The sequence below is a fragment of the Alosa alosa genome, chromosome 13, assembly GCF_017589495.1.
Source record: "Alosa alosa isolate M-15738 ecotype Scorff River chromosome 13, AALO_Geno_1.1, whole genome shotgun sequence".
In the NCBI taxonomy this organism is placed as follows: Eukaryota; Metazoa; Chordata; class Actinopteri; order Clupeiformes; family Clupeidae; genus Alosa; species Alosa alosa.
Genome location: NC_063201.1, coordinates 30,624,384 through 30,647,173, shown reverse-complemented (window position 1 = coordinate 30,647,173; position 22,790 = coordinate 30,624,384). Strand labels below are relative to the sequence as shown.

Sequence of the window (22,790 nt, the reverse complement as noted above, 5' to 3'; positions counted from 1 at the left end):
AATTGATGTGGGATCTCAAACAAGGAACATAAATTCACATTTCTTGGCCATATTATTGTATGACTGCCTGAAACTAATTTTCAGTCAAAAACATCAGCTCCTATGATGGACAAACATTGGTGAGAGACTCTACACGGTCCTCCCATCCCTCCAGCTAATGAGGATGGGGGCTTGGCCAATCAGAGCCTGAGGAAGTCAAGCACGTGTGGTAAAACGGACATGCTCCTCAGGATCGGGGGTTGCAGCGCTCAAAAACATTAATGGAGTCATTTGACCAATCACTCCATGGCTTAGATGCCTGTACAATTTTATACAGCTGTTGATAACAGCCGATCATGATATGTGGACTATAGGCCTACCTCTCAGTATGACTGCTCTTACTCGCAAACTATACTCACAGTGGCTTCAAAGTTCTATATTACAGCAATGAGTAATTCACAAAGTAATTTGACCTGCAATAACAGGGAAATCTGCAAAACATTCAAAGAATGAAAGCTTTCCCAAGACTCCATACCATAGCTGCTGCAAAAGGCCATTAAAATGACAGCTCTGTAAAATGAATGACGACAAGTATAACGCTCGTCATTCACATCAACTGAGATAAAAAGGCAAAGCGATCTTGCACACAAACACAAGAAATGCACAGGCTAACTAAATGTAGTAATATATTTTTACATCATTCTAGCATTTAATAGGCCTACTTTTGCAAAGCTTTGTGCGCAATTTAGGGTGGCTCATGTTGTTTGAAACATAGCCTACCAGATGCTGGTATTAGCTGCAAGATGTAAAATGCAACTGAACAAACTAAACATTAATTGCCTTCGCAGAGGCAATTAGGACAACTCACCGCGTTATCGTGCTGTTGACAGAAATCCATTCGCTCCTGAAAGACGGGCAGAAACGAGTAGGTCGAATGGAACGACTGGGAGAGGCTCACCGGAGTGTTGGAGTTGTTGATCCGGCCTCCAATGTGCAAGCTCTCCAGTAACCTTTCAATAAAATGGTCTTTGGTTAAACGGACCCGCTGGTGCGCCCGGACACAGTTGTCGCAGAGGTACTCTTGGCAGTCCAAGCAGTGTGAGGTAGCGGGGTTGCCCTCATCGCAGGAACTGCACTGAGGTTCGGTGAACTGATGTGGTCGAAGAAGGCTACTGTGTGGGTTGATTCTGCAGTTAGTCTTGTTTTGCTCCTCGGACGCAACTACAACATCAAGCAAGTTGTTGAAGAGAAAATTTGAGGATGGCAAGGCGTCTACCCCGGATTCGGACATGGAAACCTTTTGGTCACAAGTTGGGCACCTAAGTTTCAGTGGGTCGCCGGGGTTCCGCTGGCCCTCTAAGCACTGCCTACAGAATGCATGTAGACAGGGGAGTACGTGGAGCCTTCTGGAAGATGAGGTAGATGAACTTGAGGTCTGAGATGAGGACGATGAGGTAGAGGAGTTGGAGGAGATCGGAGCAGAAGACCCGCACAGCTCCTTGCACAGGGGGCATGTTTGCAGGTCGGTGTCTGGGAATGAAGCCATTTACAAGTGGGCAAAAAGAATACTTTGAAAAACGTAAAATGTGTGGCAGATTGGCATAGAATGCGTTTGCTTTAAGATATGTAGATTTTCTGGGGATTAATTGGACCAACTGCACGCACTGACGTTGCGCTTGCTCCACAAATTCTCTGGACCGAAAAAATATATCTAGCTGCTCAATAAAACGTGTAGCCTTCTTGGGAATTAGGCAGCTAAATGGATATGAATTCGGAAGTATAAATTAAATCGCATTCAGATTAAGTCAATACAGCTGTGTTCACAAATGTAAGAATGTAATGTAACAAGCGGTCCTCATTTTTCGAGCCTTAGCCTATAATCCTGAGATGAGGAGCATTAACATTGTTGCGAAACATGAAATCCGCTGCGAGGTCCCTGCTCCGATCCTCCCCCACCGCCGCATGACGAAAGGGGCCACACGTTCGATGCGTTGTCAATTACTTGCTTTTCCTTCAACACAAAGGTGTGTTTTCTCTCCACGTGCCAGTCTCTTGCCTTCTAGTCTACCATCTGGGCATTTCTGGGCGTATGCGTGTTAAGGGAACTGATGAAGTCGTCCCAGTTGGAATGGAATATTTCAGCAAAGTACGTCCCATGTAGCTAGTTAGCTTGTTGGTTAGCGCTCATGAGATCCAGTTACAGATTTGGATGTGTCGCCTACTGAATCGAATAGTCTATGTCCACTGTTCCTTCTCTTAACTCCGTTTCTCTACTCAGTTGAATTGTAGCAGCAATTATGCGTCCAACATACGAATGGTTACAATTACTAACCCAGGAGTTTCCGTTCGAAAATGCAGTGATAAAACACTGGCTTCCCTCAAAAATCCAACGACGTGTGCAGACTATCCGCCTTGCAGCTCCGGGCTATCCGACGGGAACATGTCGGTTGTGCCCTAAACGCACACGCACATTGTGTTTGCGTTCAAATCGGTGAACAGTGCGCACTACACTGGCCGCAGAGACGCGAGTTGTCGAATCTGATCTGAAAATGCCTTCAATTCCGAAAGGCTCACGAGCACTTCCGCTTGATCACACGGTGGGGCAAGGCTTAAGTGGGGAGGGGGTTGGGCATCGACCGATTGGTTATAGGACTCTACAATGAACATACAGCTAGTAGGCCTAGGCTAGGAATGTTGTACTATTTCACTGACCTTATGTGATTTGGTATCATTGATGTGTGGTTATAAGATATTTTTAGTCATTTTATAAATGTAATTAATTTATTTAAATGTATTATTTATTTATTTATTTATTTTTATAATGTATATTATAAAGATTATTTATCATATCCAAGTTAATTTATTTAATCAAATACTTCAAGGTAATAGGCATGACATAGAATGCCTTGGCCTAATATAATAAGAGTGATCAAACCACTTTTTAAACATTTTGAATTTACTTCTTATGGTTGACTCACTCGCCCATGTGTCATTGTTTTTGCCAGAGCCTAAAATTGCAGGGTAGTCATTTAGCCTAGGCCTATACTAAGGCAATCACTGATACTGAGCCTTCTTTTTAACAACAGCCAGACCCACTGGGTGTGTTGGTGACTGACGAAGGTGCATACACTAAAGTGTTGCTCTGTAAATAACCTGCAGTTCCACACAGACTTTTACTGGCTCTCAGGATGGGGCCCTATCAAGGCTCAGAGGGGCAGGATGGAGCCCCCACTGTGGGCTGGGGCTCCAGATGTGAGCGGCCCAATAAAGCGGTGCGACGCCAGGACCAGTGATGGAGCTGGGGGAGACACCTTTTGACCCCCATTATCCAGCCAGGCTTTAGGAGCAGCAGGGCCCGGCCACTCCTGCCCACAGCCACTGACCACTCCAAGGACATTCCATTGATCTCTTTGAGAAGTACACACACACACACACACACAAGCACAACAGAGGGAGGGGGTTGTGTCCAGCATAGGCTACAGAAGAAAAAAAAAGGAAGGGTCAGGTCACATGCTTGAAATGACCGTAGGTTACGTGGACAAAATGGCAGAGGGTATTGCAGTGTGGTGTGTGTGGTGGGGTGAGGCAGGGCAGTGATTCAGTATGGTCCCTGAGAGAGCATCGTGTCCAGTGGCCATCTGCTTGCTGAATATTCCTCAAAGGTCCAGCCCACATTCATTTTAACACAGCTTTGCCTTTGTAATTTGCCAAACATATGGCAAATAATGACTAAATGCACATGAAAACATATAAAGGAAATATAAATAAATGAGGGGTGTAAAGGTACACTTATTTGTACCAAACTGTTTAGGTACAGGACGTTAGGTTCAATACAGATGTGTACCGAATGTAGTCCGAGTTCCCACGCTAGACCGAGGTACACACCAAACTGTGATTTTTGTGTACTGTGTTACACCCCTAAAATAACAAGACAAAAAAGATATCCACTGATTGGTTCATCACAGTTCAGGCAATACAAAAATAATCCCTGGTCCCTTTTATATTATTTTTTATGTGTCAGTCAAACAGTCAGATACTTTGGCTAATCAACTTTTTTGATCATTTCTTTACAAGGATTTGGAATCCCACATGTAGTTAAGCCATTACAAGGTAACTTAATGTTATTATGCATAATGAAAGGACTTCTGGTAAAGATGGTTTAATAGGTAACCATGGTTCAGTGGTGCATGATTGTAGAACAATCCCTGAAAGAAGGAAGATGGTGCTCTTGTGACTAGTTGAACAGCATCTGACCATATACCCAGATGCACTGCTCATTGGAACATGTATGAGTATGAATACAGATTTGAGAGTAACCTGCCATGGTCACACAGAGGAACAGACCCCATTTGAACTAAACAAATCAAATTGAGTTAAAAGATTATCTGAGACCTGAAGATCTATAACATGGAAACACTGAAGTCACTGAGTCATGGACATGGTATTGTGAATGTTTCTTTTTATAAGGTCTGACAAGTTGCCTCTGGAGGTTTATAAAGATGTTCAAACAAATGGATGTATGTACTGATTTCCTTATGCAACTGATTACCGTGGCTAATGCTGCCTTGCACTGCACAGTGTGCTTCTGTGTTCATAGGATTTGTGAGGCAGTATTATGCAAAGCAAATGAATGTCCTCAAGACTCATTGGGATTAACTAACATGTTTTGGTGTCCTGCCTTGAGAGGCTCTGCTGTAAACCCCAGCACATACCATACACTGGAGCACAAGGAAAAGGCAGGTGAACTAATTAAAAGACCTGAGGACTGATGTGTGGTTCAGAAATGGGCTATCATTACAGGCCATAATGGCATTTACAACAATTATTTCACGAAAGAGTCAGTACCAGTGGATTGAAAACTAATGTGAATCTAGCTAAATAGAAGCTGTTACATTCTGCAAATGTAAAGGTGCCATGGAATGCTACAGGAATCAAGTTGTCTTGAACACAGCACTCTTCCATTCACTTGTTTTAATGTGGAAATGTATTTTTGATGTAAATGCAGTTGTAAAAAGGGCTCCAATTGTTATCAGTGAGTAACTATTTTTAAGAAAGACCAGATGTGTGGCTTACTCTGGTGTCATAAATACATTCATGTGGATTCAACATGAGAACTATCCTTATGTAGATACATTTGTAGTTGTCCCTCTGATTTATCTCTATTTGAGCAATCTAATGACAGTGTGTGTGGCGGGGGATAATCCTTGCTTTTGTTCTTGTGTGTGTGTGTGTGTGTGTGTGAGGGGGCGGTGAGCCTCCAGTGGCTCCCAATAAAAAGAGCATGAACACAGTGGGCTCCCTGCCTGTCTGAGAAACTGAGCCATTGTGAATGCTCCAGTAGACCAGGCACAACTCTCTGGAGTAGGGGGGACACCTACTGTAACCATGCTATAGAATTACAGAGTAGGAATTGTACTGGCCACTTGCAAATGGACTCCTCTTCCTTAGCAACTCTATAGGTTGACAACACGGTTTTCCTGCATAGTTGGGTGGATCTTATTTCAACCGCAAACCTATTCAGGAGCAGACCTGAAGAAAGAAGTGCTTACACTAACCATTCGTTACACCCGCCTGCAAATGGACAGATTGTTCACACTAGGTATTAGAACGTAATTTTTTATGTTAAATAAAGAGCTTTATTTTTCTGTCAACGTCCGTTTTTGCTGTGACTTTAATGTGTTGGCATTTCTGGGGCATTCAACTCTCAAGGCATCATTCTATTTCCATCATACAGACAAAATAGACTACGGAACGTTTCTGAGTGTTTTCACAACAACAAAGTAGCAGTTGGTATGCAGGTCTAACTAAAATAGACCCAGACATACAGTATTGTCACTTGTCAGTTCATCAGAAGATCATTATAATATTCAAACAACAGTTCAGTCAGTGAATTATGATATTAATGTAAGTTAGCTACATGTTAAGGCGTGTACTTGTAAATTTAACAGCAGTAGTCATTGCTGCTGTGCTGAACTTGGGAAAGGTAGGTGTTGCTGGTGGTGGGGAGGCTGGGAGCTGGATGGACGCCAGGAGGGGTTACTGAGAGGGTAGCGTGTCCCTCAGGGCTGCCCAGCCACTGAACACCGCTCAGTGCAGTTCAGACAGCCACAGCCCTCTCACTCTCTCAGTGCAGGTCAGACAGCCACAGCCATCTCACTCTCTCAGCCCTCTCACTCTCTCAGTGCAGTTCAGACAGCCACAGCCCTCTCACTCTCTCAGCCCTCTCACTCTCTCAGTGCAGTTCAGACAGCCACAGCCCTCTCACTCTCTCAGCCCTCTCACTCTCTCAGCCCTCTCACTCTCTCAGTGCAGTTCAGACAGCCACAGCCCTCTCACTCTCTCAGCCCTCTCACTCTCTCAACCCTCTCACTCTCTCAGTGCAGTTCAGACAGCCACAGCCCTCTCACTCTCTCAGCCCTCTCACTCTCTCAACCCTCTCACTCTCTCAGTGCAGTTCAGACAGCCACAGCCCTCTCACTCTTTCAGCCCTCTCACTCTCTCAGTGGCAAGCAGCTGCAATCTCAAGCTTCCTTGAGTAAATCAGTCAGAAACCAGACTGCCACGAGGTGAGAGGGCCAAAGCCCCGCAGCAAACCACAGCCTTTTTTTCCAAGGGTTTGCACACTGTCAGCTACAGTGCACCACTGTCCCTTAAGCTCTCTGCTAGGACTCCAATTAGGTACAAATTAAAAGCAATATTTCCTTGTGAAAATAACATCATCCTACTTTAGCAGAAGGCACTCCTTGTAATTGCCATCAGGTTACCTCACAGGGCCTGCTGACATTATTACAGATCAATTCTGATTTGGGGTTTGTGCTGGCAAATGTTTTACATCTCTAGACCAGAGTGACATAAATGGATTCGGACCAAGGCTTGGTTTAGAAGTTAAATGATCATTCAACGAGTCCCAGTCGGATCACGGTGCCTGGTGGCTCCACTGTGCAGTGCACTGCTGTTGTGAGGGGGGGGCATTGAAGTGCGCTGCTAGCGGCACGCTCAGGTGTAAATCAGAGCGGGACGGCAGCGCACGTGCAGATTTAGTGCCCCTGCCTGTGGCGGTGCACTCCGCTGAGGGCCGCACTAATGATGGGTAGGGGGGCAGAGTGCTGCCAGCCACCACTCTTAGTGGTCACCCCCACGGTGCGGGGCAGGAAAGATTAACTCAGCTCAAAGGGAACCTCACAGCCAGACCATTAATCCTTCTTTAAAAGGCCCTGAATTACCTTAATGCTGGGGTCTCAGCCCACTCCTGCAAAAGAACAGTCACGTCCTTACTTTGCACGCTGCTGGCACCACACTCCCCACTGGCACTCTTGTATGGGGAAAGAGCCCTCACACTTTCTCCTTCCAACACAGGACAGAAGCACCCAGGGCTAGATTTGAAGAGGGCAGTGGACGAGACTGGGATTAAGTGGTGCAGGACAGAACATATCTTTTAGGTCTGCAATGAATTAGACAGCGAGATTTAGTGAACTGTTGCGAAGGGGGAAAAATCTATTTCAGCTGGCCAGTTCCCCACACAGCTCCAGTCTACATGAAAGCATGAATTCCAGGAAATCAAAATCATGTTCTTTTTCATAATTTTATGTGAGTCATAAATTATACTTTAATGCTTCAACATTTGAGAAGGCAAACCCAGAACAAAGGATATCAGGAATTTAGGACACAATGATGGCGAGAAGGATACATTAAATTATTATGACCGCCGCTAGCGAAGCGGTCATATAGGGATTGTCAAAGTTTTTTTTTTTCTCCCCGTCATCTACTTCCTGAATTTTTGGTCAACGATACCCGGGACACCGAACCACCGGGGCACATGAAATTTGGTGGGTATGTAGCCCCACTAGACTTTTACGGAAAAATCCCCGGGGGCCACTCCCCCCCGTGCTGGGCCCCCCGAAACCCCAAAAATGCAGTTTTTCCTAAATAACTACCTGAACCGTGGCACCAAGGATGAAGACATTTTTATGGTATGTTGGTCTCAAGGGCCCACATCAACCTCCTAGCCCATAATCACTCATTTGTGATTTGCACCCCCCCGGTAAAAATTGAAAATGCAATATCATTCTGCTTTAATCGCCCCTCTCTTCAGTTAAGATGTTCAGAACTGCACCAAATGTTATGTGTATGATTAACCTGACATTCTCTGGGGGTATGCCAAGTTTCGTAGAATTTCATCCATGGGGGGGTCTAAAAAATTTAAGTTATGTGTACATTTAGTGACTGTACACTCATTGGCTTGTGGATGGTGGTGCACACATATACACAAGCACACACACACACAGGCACGCACATACCATCAGTATCGGAAATTACGGCCGATACATAATTACAAATTCAGTAGGATTAAAGGAAAACCAAATATTCATCATAATAATTTGGCTGCATTTCGAGTATTGGCGTCACGTAGTCGTTTGTCCACCAGATGGCGCATCGTTGCAGTGAGACTTAATTTTGTTGGAAGTTAATCTAAAGTGGGTTGGAAAGACACTACGCTTCCTACAAGGACAAGACTGTAGTTTACGCAGAGAACGTCCTAATAAGGGTAGGATGATTTCTGCATGACATGTAATTCCCATTTCTTCTTGAAGCCGAAATAAATCTGAGAATGTTTATCGGACATGCTTGGTTTTTACTGCAGGTAGGCTACGTTAATCTTAAGTTATATCAAAGAGTAGGTAAAATAATGTTACCGTTAGCATTGGTTGAGTGATGGAGGCCAATTTGATTATTGATGTATTTGTAGAAAACCATAAATGTGGTTATAGGTTACCAAGAAAATTGATAACTGGTAGCCTAGGCGCCTAGTAGCCTATTAACGCACCCGTGATCTACATCTCCATTTAAACCAAATGTTTTAGAGCGCACCAGAGCCCGTCTACGGAGAGCCTGGCCACTCCGTATTAAGTCCCATTGTACCGAATTTTGGTTGCAGTTCTACCAGAGTTCCACTGGGGGCGATCGGCATGAGTGCAGAAAGAATGGGAGTCAATGGAGCTAGACGGCTAAATGTTTCTAGACGGCTAAATGACAATCGGCTTTCACCTGATTGTCGTTGACAAATCTCAGATTTGATTGTAGTTTGTATAACTTCAACATGGGTTATAGGTCAAAAGTTAAATGAACGAGTACTTATGTCCTTTTGATTTCTTACAGGTTGGGTCGTTGTTGCCCATAATATGCTAGCATTGTGCTAATGAATGACGTCCTTGACACGTTTGAAAGGCTGTTTAGAACAATTAAGTGACTTTTAAAAATATAATACTCAACCAAGTGTATTTTCTTTGCCTCCCCTTTCGAATACAATATTCAAATTACTTGAAAAAAAATTATAACCCGAGAAAAGTGGATTTTGAGGGGTACAGCTCCATGGACCTCCATGCATTCTGCACTAGTGGACGAGCGCCCTCATGTGGAACCACAGGATGAACTGCAACCAGTTCAGAAACCGGAAGTTTTCCGAGAGTGGCAGTTCTCCCCTTATTAAACATTCTCTGAGCGTACGTTGAGAGATGTATCCAGGGCAGGGCTGTACCTACACATATTTGTTGCACGTGCTACAAAAATTATTCTTTGCGATGGATGATTTAGTACCAACGTTAAACCGGTCCAATACAGTTTTGCCTATGGCTATACCCAGAGCCATATAAATATAAGATACCCCTTGCCAAACCCTATTTCAATTAGGCAGCACTACACCACCAGGAACAAGCTGTCATTAACTTTGTGCGTTTAGTAGGAGGCCTACAACCTTTATGACGTGACGTTTCTTGGGCATTTAGCTTCACCATCACGTCAAGTTGTAGGCCATGCTCATCTAGGCTATGGATTTAAGTGGCTTAAAGGCAGCAAAAGTGGGATATAGTGCAACTGCTTCCCCAAAACAATTCCTCCATAACTGTGTATTTAATCGTTTGATATGTGGATAACTTTCAGTGGACTAAACAAAAGGTAAAGATTTTGTTATCACAAGGCTAGCTGGTTCGTTATATGGCGAAGCATATAGCCAACTTTGTTTGCAGCAGTGAAGCTGAGTTTGTTGTTAACATTGTTGGTAACTGTCAGGGAATTTAACCCCAACATATAGATACAAGAACCACAACACGTAGTATGGCTTTGCCCACAAACTCTGGTACCAAGAGGAGAGCCTGCTAATGTAAGGAAGAATTCCTCACACCATCAGTCTCTGACTCAAAAGCTGTGTTTTTTATTGTACAGATGAGATGCACACAGATAATAGGAAGCAAGACATAGCGAGTTCATTGTGACATACTCTTATCTCTCCCACACACACACACAGACAGGGTGCAGTTCCTGTCTGTCTGGGTGCACACTTAACTTGTACTCTCTGTTCTTAGAACTCAGGACAACAACATTTAACTTGAACTCTCTGTTCTTAGAACTCAGCACAGCAATGTTTCTGCTTACACAAATGGTTATACAATGATAATAATAATAACGTAAACGTTTCTTCAGTTAGGAGCAGTAGCCTACTGTTTTTTTTATGTTGCATTCATTTTCATTGGCAAAAGCTAGCCTAATATGCATGAGAACCTATATAGATTTGAGGGAGCTGCAGCTGTTAGCATCAGCACGGTCATATTAACACAGCAGACACTAGCTCAGTGAAGGATCGTGTAAACCCCATCCCTAGAAACCAGTTTCAAACCAATTTGCGCTGATATGCATGATCACTGATCAAATTGCTATTTTCTGACAGGATGAGCACAACCATGCAGGTTCTCTGAATCTCAAGCTCATAGCCTAGGATCTTAATGCTGTATTCACAGCACGGTGAATGACAAACGGTGACAAAATGCTTTTGTTTATAAGTTCATACCCTGGTTATTTATCAAGGACTATATCACGTTTTATATGTTATTATGATCACTCGCATCGCATTACCATGGGGTTACTGTGTAGGTAATGCTACGGTTAACTTAACATGCCCACCATTACACTGGAGAGATGTTAGAGAGATGTTAAAACACTGTTTACAGCTCTTGAGTCACGTAGGTCATTTTTTTTCTTATAACGATAATTAGATAGGCCTAGGCTACACTTGGGGTGGGTGCTATTGCGTTTTCTCCCGTCTTGGTTTTGTACAGAAATTAATATTAAGTGACACATAGGCTAAAAGGGAGAGAAAAAGGTCACCTTCCGATATTTAGCAGGCTACGGTCTGGAATTTAATTTAATATTGTTGTAATGGTAGGATAACTACACAGTTTACACAATAATTACACTGTGTTATAAATATTGTATATCAATGCATTTATTGTCTGTCAATTACCCAAAATTGTGGCTCTGTCTCTCATTGAACAGTAGTTTATTTAATGCATTCTAATCCATTGTCAATTTTAGTTTACATGAACCACGTGACCTTAACGAATTTTGAACACCCATTGTAGCAACTCTACCTTTATATGGCTCTGGCTATACCTTGAGACTGAGACGTTTTTTGTTTGTTCAAAGTGCGTGTTTAGGGTAGGCCTATGAGAGGGGAGTCGATGTGCTTTGATTCCAGCTTGGTAGTCTATGCAATTAAAAAACACGTGTGTGTGAAGTATCCAAACAATAATACCGCTTTCATTATGGCTGCTTTAGCCACAGACCTTGAGCTACTGTACAGTGGGTTGGGTTCCATTTAGAAGTGTCGCTTTCCGTGATTCACGCAGCTGCGTGAAATGTATTAGGCTACTACTGATATGCAAAACTATTAACTTTTCGCCAAGAGGTGGCAGCTTAAGTCCGCTTGATACTGTAAGCCATTGGTTCCCAAAGGAGATTTTATTTGGGTCGCCAGCATAGCCTAGTGACAATTTGTAATAGGCCTAGCATAGGGCCTACCTTATATAGCTTATAGTTTGTTAACAGTCACGGTTTTGTCATAACTCCATCTATGCATTTTTGCATTTAGAATAGCTCTGAAACCGGGGGCGCCAGTGCGTGGATATCTCAATCGCAAAATGAAACAATATTTCTATCAGGCGCCTACCATGGACTAGGCTAGGTGAACTCAGCCTGATCTGCCGGCGATTCCTTTTCGATTTCTTAAAAGATTGAGCTTGGTCTGGCGAAAGCCAGACTAACCATGGACCTCATAGTTGCAAAATGCAAGGGAACATGAATCAGCACATTATTTGCACAAACAATAACGGACAGTAGCTCTTCAGGCCGGTTAAAATGTGTATGAACAGTCTAGCAACGCATTTCATGAATTTTGTTTTAGACTACTGGTATTTAATCTGTGCATTGACAATAAAGCTGAATATCATATGAACTAGATGACTAAACTTATGCATATGTAGAAGAAGAAACATTCACAAAAATCCATGACATGACCTCTCTTCTTGATAGCTGTTGAAAACGGCATGGAACTGACAGGGATTGTTTTGTTTAATAATAAATAAATAAATACATTATGCTGCTACCTTCTGCTTTTCCCAAATACAATGTAGCCTACAGGTGTACCTTTCATCAGTGCAGTTGCAATGGATGGACTGTGATGAACTGCCCTACTTGTGATTGTTTAGATATTTTAAAGGTTTTATAACAATGATACACATTTTTTGGCAAGTGCTACAAATCTATTCACCTTTGCAGCACTTCCAAAACAAAAAAAGTGTCGTAACGTTATAAGCAATGCATTGAACTGAATAGGCGCATTATGTAGCCTCATAACGAGACTTCTTAAATTCAGAAAATTGCATTAAACTAAAATCGGAAGACATTATTATCTTTGTTAGACATATAGGGTAGTTGTCATATAAATGCTGTAACGTGAAGTGTAAAGTGTAAATAAACAAACTTTATGTTGAAATTGAATTTCCTGAATTTCCCCTCGGGGATCAATAAAGTATCTATCTATCTATCTATCTATCTAAAACATACCCTCCAAAACGAGACCTCCCGAAATTCAGAAAAAAATGCTAAATTGATATCAGGCAACGTTATTACCATTGGTAGACCATAGGGTAGCTGTGATATAAATGCTGTGACGAAATTTGAAGAGTAAATATACAAACTTTATGTTGAAAGTGTAACCGAGATGTCCATTGGAATGCATTGAAATGAATGAAGTGCAGATCATGTAGCCCCCAACGTGACGTCATCACCGTATTGCGTTAAAAAAAACCCACTAATACTAAAAACGACAAAAACTGGCATTTAACACCATTTGGAGACATTTTAAAAAATGAGATACATATATTGAGTGCTTTACGTACCCATTAATCAACAGTGGTGGTTAACCTGCAACACAGGCTTTAAGTGTTCATTCAAGTCCCAGTCCCAGTCTGATCACGCACTGTGCAGCAGGCTGCTGTTCTGAGCCGGGCCAATTTAAGAGTGCAGCATGTCCAGGTGTTAATCAGAGCAGAGTCCTGCACGGGTCCATTTTTTTTAGACCCGCCCCCGCCCGCACCCGAGAAGTTCAGCACCAGATCCGACCTGTCACCTGTGGTGATATTAAAATTAAATCCGCACCCGCCCGGACCCGTTAATATTTTGCCTGTTACCCGACCCGTGCCCGCGATAAATCACACACAAGCTAAAATCATTCAAATGAATGTGCTTTAATTTTTTTCTCGCACAATTGAAGCACGTAAAGGGCGACCTTTTTTTTTACATTTTGCGTCAGGGATAAACCTTACAACAACGACACATAGCCCAAACCTTGCTGCATCATAACATTATTATACATAAAATGGACCAGTTAATGAAACAAAGAGAACAAGAAAAAAACAACCTGAGCCTGCCACTAGCCAACTTTACCTTGACTTCATCCATTGTAGCCTACTCTCTTGCGCTCCAACTACGAGACGGTTATATTGTTTAATGTGTTCACACATGGATGCATCAAACAAATAATTCAAAAGTCGCAGTACTGATGTGATGGGTCAAGTGTCGTTTCGTTGACTAAAACACATATTTGCGATGTGGTAATGGTAAATTAGATATACAAATATTTCACATATTTTTCAATGATGTTTTATTTCTATAGACCCTTTCAAGAGAGTTCCATTATCAGCATCATAGTTGGCCCCACAAGACTTCCTTTTTAACATTCCATATGTTATCTTAATGCAGAGGAAGTAGATTGGGGCCCAAATAGAACGTTCAAGCATTGTTTTTGTTTTTATTGTTGAAAGGGTCTATACTGTTTTGGTTCTCATCGTATCCGCCCGCAAGTTCTTTTCCCGCCCGTACATTTTAGGGACGTCATAATTTACCCGTTTTAGCAACTTTTTTCAGAACGCATCATATTTACTGGGAAAGGGTTCTCAAGAACATTCGTTTGTCCTTTCCCCATCGTCATGGTTTCCATCACAATTGACTTTACATGTATGACATGTATACACGTCACATAGACTATGGTGTTATGTCTACTGTATGGTAGTTGTGAACAAGATATCCTTCAGGACATCACAGTAAGTCAATGGGCACATTCAAAAATGCAGATGGAAACTCCCTGAAAAAAATCCTAGCAAACAATCTCAAAGGCACATGACTTGAGAAATACAGATGAGCAAGACCTTGGAAGCTGATCAAATCTTGATGCCCTGGAATTAGAGCTCCCCCTACTGGACCAAATGCCATGACTGACTTCGGAATACTTTCGAGACTTCAAAACAGAGGTTAAATTCAACTAAAGTCATTTATAAAAGGTGAAACGTGGGAGGACATCGCTAAAATAAATTTAACATGGTCACGGCAGGAAACACCCATCTCTCCCACAGAGCTAAGAGCTGCTAGTTAAGACACAACATTGACCTAGTTTCACTTGCAGCAGCTTTGCACAAATTATTGTTGTCACAGCACATTATTATTTTTTACAGATTGTACACTCACAATAATCTTTTACAGCATCATTCTACAGTTCCCATAATGTGTACAGTATATACATCAGTCACTTATAGCACTGCAGCATATACTAGCCTTCAATCTGTGTTTTACTGAAGGCTTTCAAAACAAAAACTAATCTCCCCATTGGGGATTGACCTACAGACGCCAACATATCATTAAAAAGTTGAGCGCGCACACATACAATTCACTCAACAAATTCAATTTGATGCTAAAAAAATGTGAATATCTGTATGTAAGCGCTAACTTTCTCTGTAGATATTTTAACTGTAAAACTGAACCCAGCTGGTGTAGATGTGCATATCTCCAGCCATGTCTCATATGGCTGGAGATATGACAGTATAAAGTGCTTCCATTTGAAGTGTGTGTGTGCAAGTGTGTATGAGTGTCTCTGTGTGTGTGTGAAATGTTCTAGTATGTGTCCCTTGAGCATAGTGTTCAGCCCTTCCAGTCCCAGGGTATGCAGAGGTCCCCGTCCTGCATGACGGAGTAGAAGTGGGAGATGCGCAGTTGCAGGCCCTGCATGAGAGGGGAGCGGTCCTCCAGCAGCCGCCGGCAACAGGGGATCATCTGCCTGGACGACACACTGGGCTCTTTAGAGAGGCCCGCCAGAGACAGGTCCTTCACACAGGTGTCCACCACGTCCTCCTCTTCAGCCTCCAGCCTGAACAGAGGACAATACAATACAATACAAGACACAGACACACAGACAAATGCCCAGAGTATGAAATACTAATTCACAGTTAATAGAGACTGTAAATGTAACAAATAAAATATAACTCCAAGTGTTACCAGGGTTCAAGAAAAATGGAAGACATGCCCTTAGGTGGGAATAGTTTGAAGCTCACTGAGGAAATAGGACGCACACCAAATTCCACATTTCCACATGAAGCAGTTTTTGCTTTTTTGACATGGTGTGTAGATAATGTATACCAATTTTCATGACAGTTGTATGTAAAACTCTAATGAGATCGTTTAGTTTTACTTTTGAGTTTTTTGAAAATGGCGGGAACATTTTGGGGTGGAAAAGGAAAAACGAATGGGCAGGGAGATGTTTACAAGGAATGAAGCAGGAAAATATTGTGTGCGATCTCCTGCAGTTCCTGAAATATGAGCTAGCAGCTAATGGCAGGTATTGTCAGCTGAATAGGCGCAAAGATAATAATGAGGAAGAATCCGCACAAAACCAAAAGGGATCCAGTGACTTTTCTGTGATATTTTTTTTCTCTCAAAACATGTAACATTGCTATTGGTGGAACTAGTCTGATCCTCATTGCCCCATAAATCTCACCTATCGGATGAGAAAAGCAAAGTGTGGCCCAGTGCTGAAGGAGGTGTGTACTGTGAGGAGTGAAATAGGAGAAGAGTGTGGCCCAGTGCTGAAGGAGGTGTGTACTGTGAGGAGTGTGGCCCAGTTCTGAAGGAGGTGTGTACTGTGAGGAGTGTGGCCCAGTGCTGAAGGAGGTGTGTAGTGCGGAGAGGAGTGTGGCCCAGTGCTGAAGGAGGTGTGTACTGTGAGGAGTGTGGCCCATTGCTGAAGGAGGTGTATAGTGCGGAGAGGAGTGTGGCCCAGTTCTGAAGGAGGTGTGTAGTGCGGAGAGGAGTGTGGCCCAGTTCTGAAGGAGGTGTGTAGTGTGGAGAGGAGTGTGGCCCAGTTCTGAAGGAGGTGTGTACTGTGAGGAGGAGTGTGGCCCAGTGCTGAAGGAGGTGTGCACTGTAGAGAGGAGTGTGCTGCTGTAAAGTTTAGTGTCCACTCACTGGTCCCGGCGTCTGTGGCGCTGTCGAGCCTCATTGGCCTGCGCCTGGAAGAAGTTACGTAGCTGGACTGGGTCACAGATTGCTGGGATCATGAAGTGACCCATCTCATGCAGGCCAATGCTGGAGCGTCCACTAAACAGAAAGGAGAAAACATGGAAATAATATAAAGAGAGAAGACTGGAGAGGTAAATAATACAAGATTTTTCCACACATGAACCAACATCCCTCATTTAGGCACGTTTACATGGACACTTCTATTCCGATTAGAAACGGAATAACGGCTCAATCGGAATAAAAATGGTCATATAAACACCTCAATCGGAATGAAAATTCCTAATCCGTTCCTGTTCCGATTGAACAGCATGTGGACACTGTTTCATTATTTGAATGAGCATAATATACAGAGCTCATTGACGTTGCATGGGAGCGGACTCTTTGCCCATGACTGGGCCTTACCCCTGAGCTGGCGCAAGAAAGGGATCATGGAGAATAAATGTTGAGCCTATGTTGAGTACAAATATGTCTTCTGAAGGCTTAAACAGAGCCCATCCAAAAACTCCAATAAAATTTGTATCAACTTTGAGGGACAGCTATGACCATGCAGGATTATCCAGACCAAACGTGACGATTTTGCTACATACTATTCCTATTTATGTACCAGCATGCAAAATTTGAGCCTTCTACATGGTTTAGTTCTTGCGCTGTGGGCTTGTGAACTTTGACAAAAAAAGGCCGAACAAAAATCGACACCCCCTCCCCTGTAAAACTGGCTGTATCTTGGAAAGTATTGATCTTACATAAGAGTAATTTTACAGTGTGTCTCCTGGGTAACATAGGTACACCTGGTAATTTTTTCAGAATTTTTTGAGACCTAAGTGCGTGGGCCCTGGTTGAATTGACGTGGAATGACCCAAAGTGCTTGAGAGCACTTCATTGGAATCCCATTTAAACACACGGCACGTTTTTTTTAATCGGAATAGCTTAATCGGAATGACAAAAAAACTGGCCATGTAAACGTGGCAATTGCCACGGTGCCACAAAAAACCTCTTTGAGGTGGTTGGAGTGCGTTCAGACATGTTTTCAAATGGATGTGGTCAGTATTAGCACTATCACTGAAGTAGTAGTGCACACAGTGCAGTTGTCACCTCTCCAGAGTCATGGTGAGCCCCTGCAGACTGCGCGGGTGCAGAGCCAGCCTCTGGGGCAGCAGCCTCTTGTGGAAGTGGCTGAGGGTGCTGTAGTGGTCCTCCAGGGGCAGCACCGGGCCCAGATGCTCCACGTGGATCACCTGCACACCCCCCAGCAGCAGGCTGATGCGCTCCTTCAGCCACTCCGTCTGCTGGAACAGGCTGCGATAACTCGGCAGCCGCTCAAAGAGCTGCACAGGCGCACAGACACAAACACACATGCACACGCACACACAGACACACACACATACACACACACACACACACACACACACAGACACACACACACACACACACACAAACAGTCGGTGAGTATAAGTACAGTAAAAGCATGACACAGGTCTTTTATGATAGCACACACAATATTATCATGAAACAGTTTTGTGTCCAATCACTCTACAGTGTCTGTCACAGAATAAGCTGGAGCCTCATTATGACAAAAGCCTTACTTTGGTCCAGTGGTGGTGGACATCCATGGTTCCCAGCATGACGTACCCTGAGGCATTCATCCCTGACTGGTCGCTGTACAGTATTGTGTGCCCTGGTAAGTAAACAATGAGAACAATACTCATGTGCTCCCCTGCATATTGATACCACTGCTTCTGAATCTGAAATCGACACAAACATTTTCCAGCCTAGGTCACACCTTCATTTGAATTAATTTCTGGAAGTCTGTCAATACGTTTTGGACACTGTTTCATTATTTGAATGAGCATAATATACAGAGCTCATTGACGTTGCATGGGAGCGGACTCTTTGCCCATGACTGGGCCTTACCCCTGAGCTGGCGCAAGGCCTCAGGGCTCTGCAGGGCGAGGCGGCTCAGGCTCTGGAGCTGACAGCAGCGGTGGGCCATACCCCAGCTCCGCTGCCACCTACACAACAGCACACCAGCACAGACACTCACTTCTCCATTGGGTCCAAAGGACATGTACACAGGAGGACACCTAGTTCCGAATGGTAAACCTAGCACACAGCCCTAGTCACCATATAAGTTGATTAAGAGACAGAGAAAGAGAAAGATACAAATGAGGCACCAATGCCGAGCCCTAATGGAAGCGAGAGATAGAGTACTCAAGAATACACAACACGTAGGTTGGAAATAAACATCAACCACGAGGGAAGGAAGGTGGCTGTGCTGACTTTAGTCATATAATGTCATGTTATTACAGTATAATTACATGGCATTATATGTAGTGTTGTGTAACATTATTATTAGTGTTGGAAGTAGAAACGCAGCTTTGTAATATGTAACTAGAGCACAGGAGCCACAGCCATTTATAAGTTACTGGTGGGAGGTTCTCACCTGATGTCTGTGAGGCCCAGGTTTTGACAGAGCTCTGTCTTGAGCCTGTGCAGCTCATCTCTGCGTGGCTGACTGGCCTTCTGCTTGCGACTAGCTTCAGCCTCGTTGTTCCTCAGCCACAAACTGGGGTGGGTACACAAAGAGTACCACATGCACATGAAGATTGTCTCACAGTGCTTAAAAGAATCAAAAATCTTCTGATACAAGCAACAGAATGTAGTTAAAGGTGCAGTTCATGATTTGATTTTACAAAAGGTTGTTGAAATCTGAGCTCAATAACCAATCATATTAAACCCTTCTCTTCTGTGCATTTCTGTTGGTTGACTGAGACTGCATATGGCTCAGCCCAAATCATTACAACCAAACCCCCTTATATTTGTTTCCCATTTACAGAGCCACGAGATGTACGAAAGAACGAAAGTGAAAGTGTTGAGCCTAAAGCCCAAGGTGTGTTCAAATTCAGCAAACGGAGGCAAAAGTTTGTAACTATTAGAACATTAGGAATATTCATCTCTGTTTGTAAAATTTGAACCCACTTCAGACTTTATGTAGCCTGACGAGCCAGACCCACATCAAGATGTAGGGTCTGGGAAGATACCATTGGCAGTGCTCAATCCGAGGGGCGGGATAAACGGTTGTCTTTCAAATGTCCTCTGCACGCAATAGGATAGCGATACAACTCATGATACAACTCGAGTCCCATGCATTTTCCCACCAGCGAAGCCGCAGAAGCATCGCCAACTCTATACACGATGTGATTGGCTAGACTTCTAGGCTAGACTTTATGCTCAACATACCACTAATCTCGCTTCTTAGTCCCCCCTGGACTGTGTACGAACACCTTCTTTTAGAGCAAACACTGAAGACAAACCAAGGGGACTTTAAGAAGCAATTTGCAGAATTTGACAAAAAGTGTATAGGAATAGAATTGCACACTGCAACTTTGGACAGAAGTAAGCAACAGAAATAACTGATGGACTTCCCTTTGGGACAACCCAGATCAGGCATGCTTGATGCCAACCATATGGCAGTAAGACGCATGACTGACAGCTACATACCTTAGACTGGGCTCTACTTTCTTGGCATGCTGCAGTTCCTCCTCTGGGTCTCTGAAACCAGTGAAGGTGTAGTAGCTTTTGTCCCATTTGATGGGCCTGTAGAAGGGTGTGGCTCCGCTGGGCACAGCACTGGGACTGTGCTGACCACTGGCTTTGAGGCCCTGCATGTGCTCCACGGACAGGCTGCAGGACTGCAGCACGTTCAACACAGTGCTTAAAACATCCTTAGTCTGCAGAGTGAAGCTCACAGAACGAAACCCTGGAAAGTACACACATGCACACACCATGTACTTGAATGTCACCAACTGTTATACTTAAAAGACAATATCTAATAGTAATCATATCACCTTACTCATTTCCCATAAACTGAGAGTGCTATTCATTACTAAGCTGACCAAGGTGACTATTCATTACTAAGTTTGAAAAAAAAAAAAAACACCTGGTAAAAAGCTCAGGTAATAGTCTACCTTTTTTTGGTACCTTTTTGTGTCCGTATCCCTCTAAATCAAACAACATTAAAGTTGTCGGACAACAGTAGTCTACATGAAATTAAATAAGGAGTGCAGTACCTGAGGGAAGGAGCTCTTGCTCTATGTCCGCTTTCGCCCTGGTGTCGCGAACATAAAAAGTTAGTTTTGTTGGTTTGACAGACCGTGCTCCTGGCTTTGTGAGATTTTCTAAGTATCCATTTAGTCTCTTCAATGAGTTTTCATTTACCTCCTGAAATACAAACAAAAGCAAACAATGCATCATGATGTTTCACAGCAATGGCATGCTTACATGTGAATGATACTAGGCTGCCCCATTTTCCCAGTATTCAAACTCACCCTCTCCTTGGGATGCTGGCCAAAGAAGTCTGGGTGCACTGCAAAGTAGAAGGGCCGCAGAGCATTAATAGCCTCTGCCCCAGAGAGACCTCGCTTCTGGATAATATGTGTTGCAGCATATTTATTATCCACCCTTTAACAGAATTCACAGTTTAAATCACATGGAAAAATGAAATCCAAAATAGTAATTCCTAGAGAGGTAAGTCAGCTCCACTGCAAAACATTATAAGTAATCTAAAAAAAAAAGGGCAAGTGCTAAGATATATTTAAGACAGTTAAATAACCCTTTAATCTTGGACCCAATTTATCAAAACACTAGCATTATTATGAATTGTTGCGATGTCAAAGAGCAAACAAATACATGAGATTGATATGGCTTAAACAATCTAGACTATCTAAACAAATCTAGTAGTTCTAACGTTAACTCGAGAAAAAATTGTTTTTTTGCTTGTTTGTTTGTTTGTTTAACCTAACTAGTCGCCTACCTTATAGCGCAACGTAGCATGGAGGTCATCGACATTACATTCGCCAGTTTTGATCAGCACAAGTGTCATCCACAGGTGCAAATAAACCGCTATGTTAATACGGTGTAAACACAAATTGTGTAAACACAATTCAGATTGTAGCGACCCCCAGAAGTTGTTTCACTGAGGTTTCAAGGGAAACACACCAAGCAAACTCGCAGAATATTCAAGTCAGAACCAGTCTGAAAATAGGTCACCGTTATATGCCCATGTCACGCACGCATTTTCAAGAACACTAGACCTAGCTTACACTTTGCTAGCAACGTAAACAACACTGACACTGTCACTACTGTCCTCTAACACCTCCTTTAACGCCAGAGACGTTTTATGTTGAGGAATGCATCCCGTACAAAAGGAAAATCATACAGTTCAATAACTTTGGGTTTAGACCCGAATAACAAGATTATCATCCCACATTACATTCATTGCGAGCCAAAAATGCAGTCACTTAGTTGACTAGCTAGCTACCACAGTTCTTTCAAATCTGAGTTGTTGGTGGAGGAGGGCTGAAGGTAAACACAACATTAGAAAGGCTATTAACCTCACACCAAAATTCAGATTGTTATTTGACAAGTACAAAAACGGTTACAATATGTACATGTACAGATACTTTCGTATATTAGCTTGATGCAGTAAATACTTTCAATGCAACCAATATTTAAAACGCCTGCTTCTTGATAACGTCTCCACGATATATCGATATGAAGCCAGGCAAGAGCAATCAATAGACTACCCGAGAGACCGGAAGTGATTTTTTTTATTTTAAAAGTTAGCGTTCGAGTGGAGATCTATCGCCATCTGCTGGCTAGTTAAGAAACAATTAAGTTTCCAACATTTCAACAGTCTGTTAATTTTCAAAATAATTGTTTCATATTTAAGTACATTGATAACATATAAGTCTCCTCTTCTAAAAGTCCAGGCATAATATTTTGCATTTTCAGTAGCTGGGCCCAAGTTGTGGAACAACCTCCCATTTCACATTAGATCTACATCAACTATTGGTGCTTTTAAAGTCAAGTTAAAAGAACATATGCTATTAATGGCTTTTAAATGAATTGTGGAATGTAATTATAGGCTATATATATATGAACATATTATTTTAGTTTTATTTTCCTGTTGTGCTTTTTTGTGTGTCTTTTAAATTGTGCTATATAAATAAACTTGACTATGACTATGACTAATATTTTGAATCAGCCTTAAACAAAAATATGAATATCGTATGGTGTGACACTAGGCCTGATGTATTTGAAATGGGCAATTGTTTTCAGACCCTTGGGGATCGGGA

General features: G+C 42.8%; 2 protein-coding genes across 3 annotated transcripts in view; both read right to left on the bottom strand.

The window, feature by feature from the left end:
* trim71 (tripartite motif containing 71, E3 ubiquitin protein ligase) overlaps positions 1 to 2,579 on the bottom strand; it is a 28,872-nt gene extending 26,293 nt beyond the window's left edge. The window contains exon 1 of the mRNA XM_048260137.1: positions 848 to 2,579. Coding sequence (XP_048116094.1) covers positions 848 to 1,525 — 678 coding nt within the window. The 5' untranslated portion in view covers positions 1,526 to 2,579. The remainder of the gene's footprint in view (positions 1 to 847) is intronic.
* A 12,040-nt stretch (positions 2,580 to 14,619) lies between these two features.
* tcaim (T cell activation inhibitor, mitochondrial) lies at positions 14,620 to 22,245 on the bottom strand. 2 transcript variants are annotated; one of them, XM_048261549.1, is made up of 10 exons: positions 21,467 to 22,245; positions 20,982 to 21,114; positions 20,724 to 20,874; positions 20,155 to 20,413; positions 19,097 to 19,219; positions 18,568 to 18,665; positions 18,240 to 18,331; positions 17,749 to 17,981; positions 16,603 to 16,734; positions 14,620 to 15,508 (listed from the first exon to the last, which is right to left on the bottom strand). In XM_048261549.1, exons 1-10 carry the CDS (start codon positions 21,499 to 21,501, stop codon positions 15,283 to 15,285), a joined length of 1,482 nt encoding a protein of 493 aa, XP_048117506.1. In that variant the 5' UTR covers positions 21,502 to 22,245; the 3' UTR covers positions 14,620 to 15,282. The 2 variants fall into 2 exon arrangements, with proteins under 2 accessions (XP_048117506.1, XP_048117507.1); XM_048261550.1 differs by having other exon boundaries at positions 20,982 to 21,019.
* Between the last annotated feature and the right edge of the window lie 545 nt (positions 22,246 to 22,790).

What these genes read in the sequence shown, in the direction of transcription:
- tcaim (XM_048261549.1), bottom strand. Translation starts at nt 21,501, where the DNA reads ATGTCGATGACCTCCATGCTACGTTGCGCTATAAG. An exon ending in GGCCTTGCGCCAGCTCAGGG is followed by an intron (nt 18,332 to 18,567) that starts GTAAGGCCCAGT and finishes TTTACTTACCAG; the next exon opens with GGCACACAATACTGTACAGC. An exon ending in CTCACCATGACTCTGGAGAG is followed by an intron (nt 16,735 to 17,748) that starts GTGACAACTGCA and finishes CTTTCTGTTTAG; the next exon opens with TGGACGCTCCAGCATTGGCC.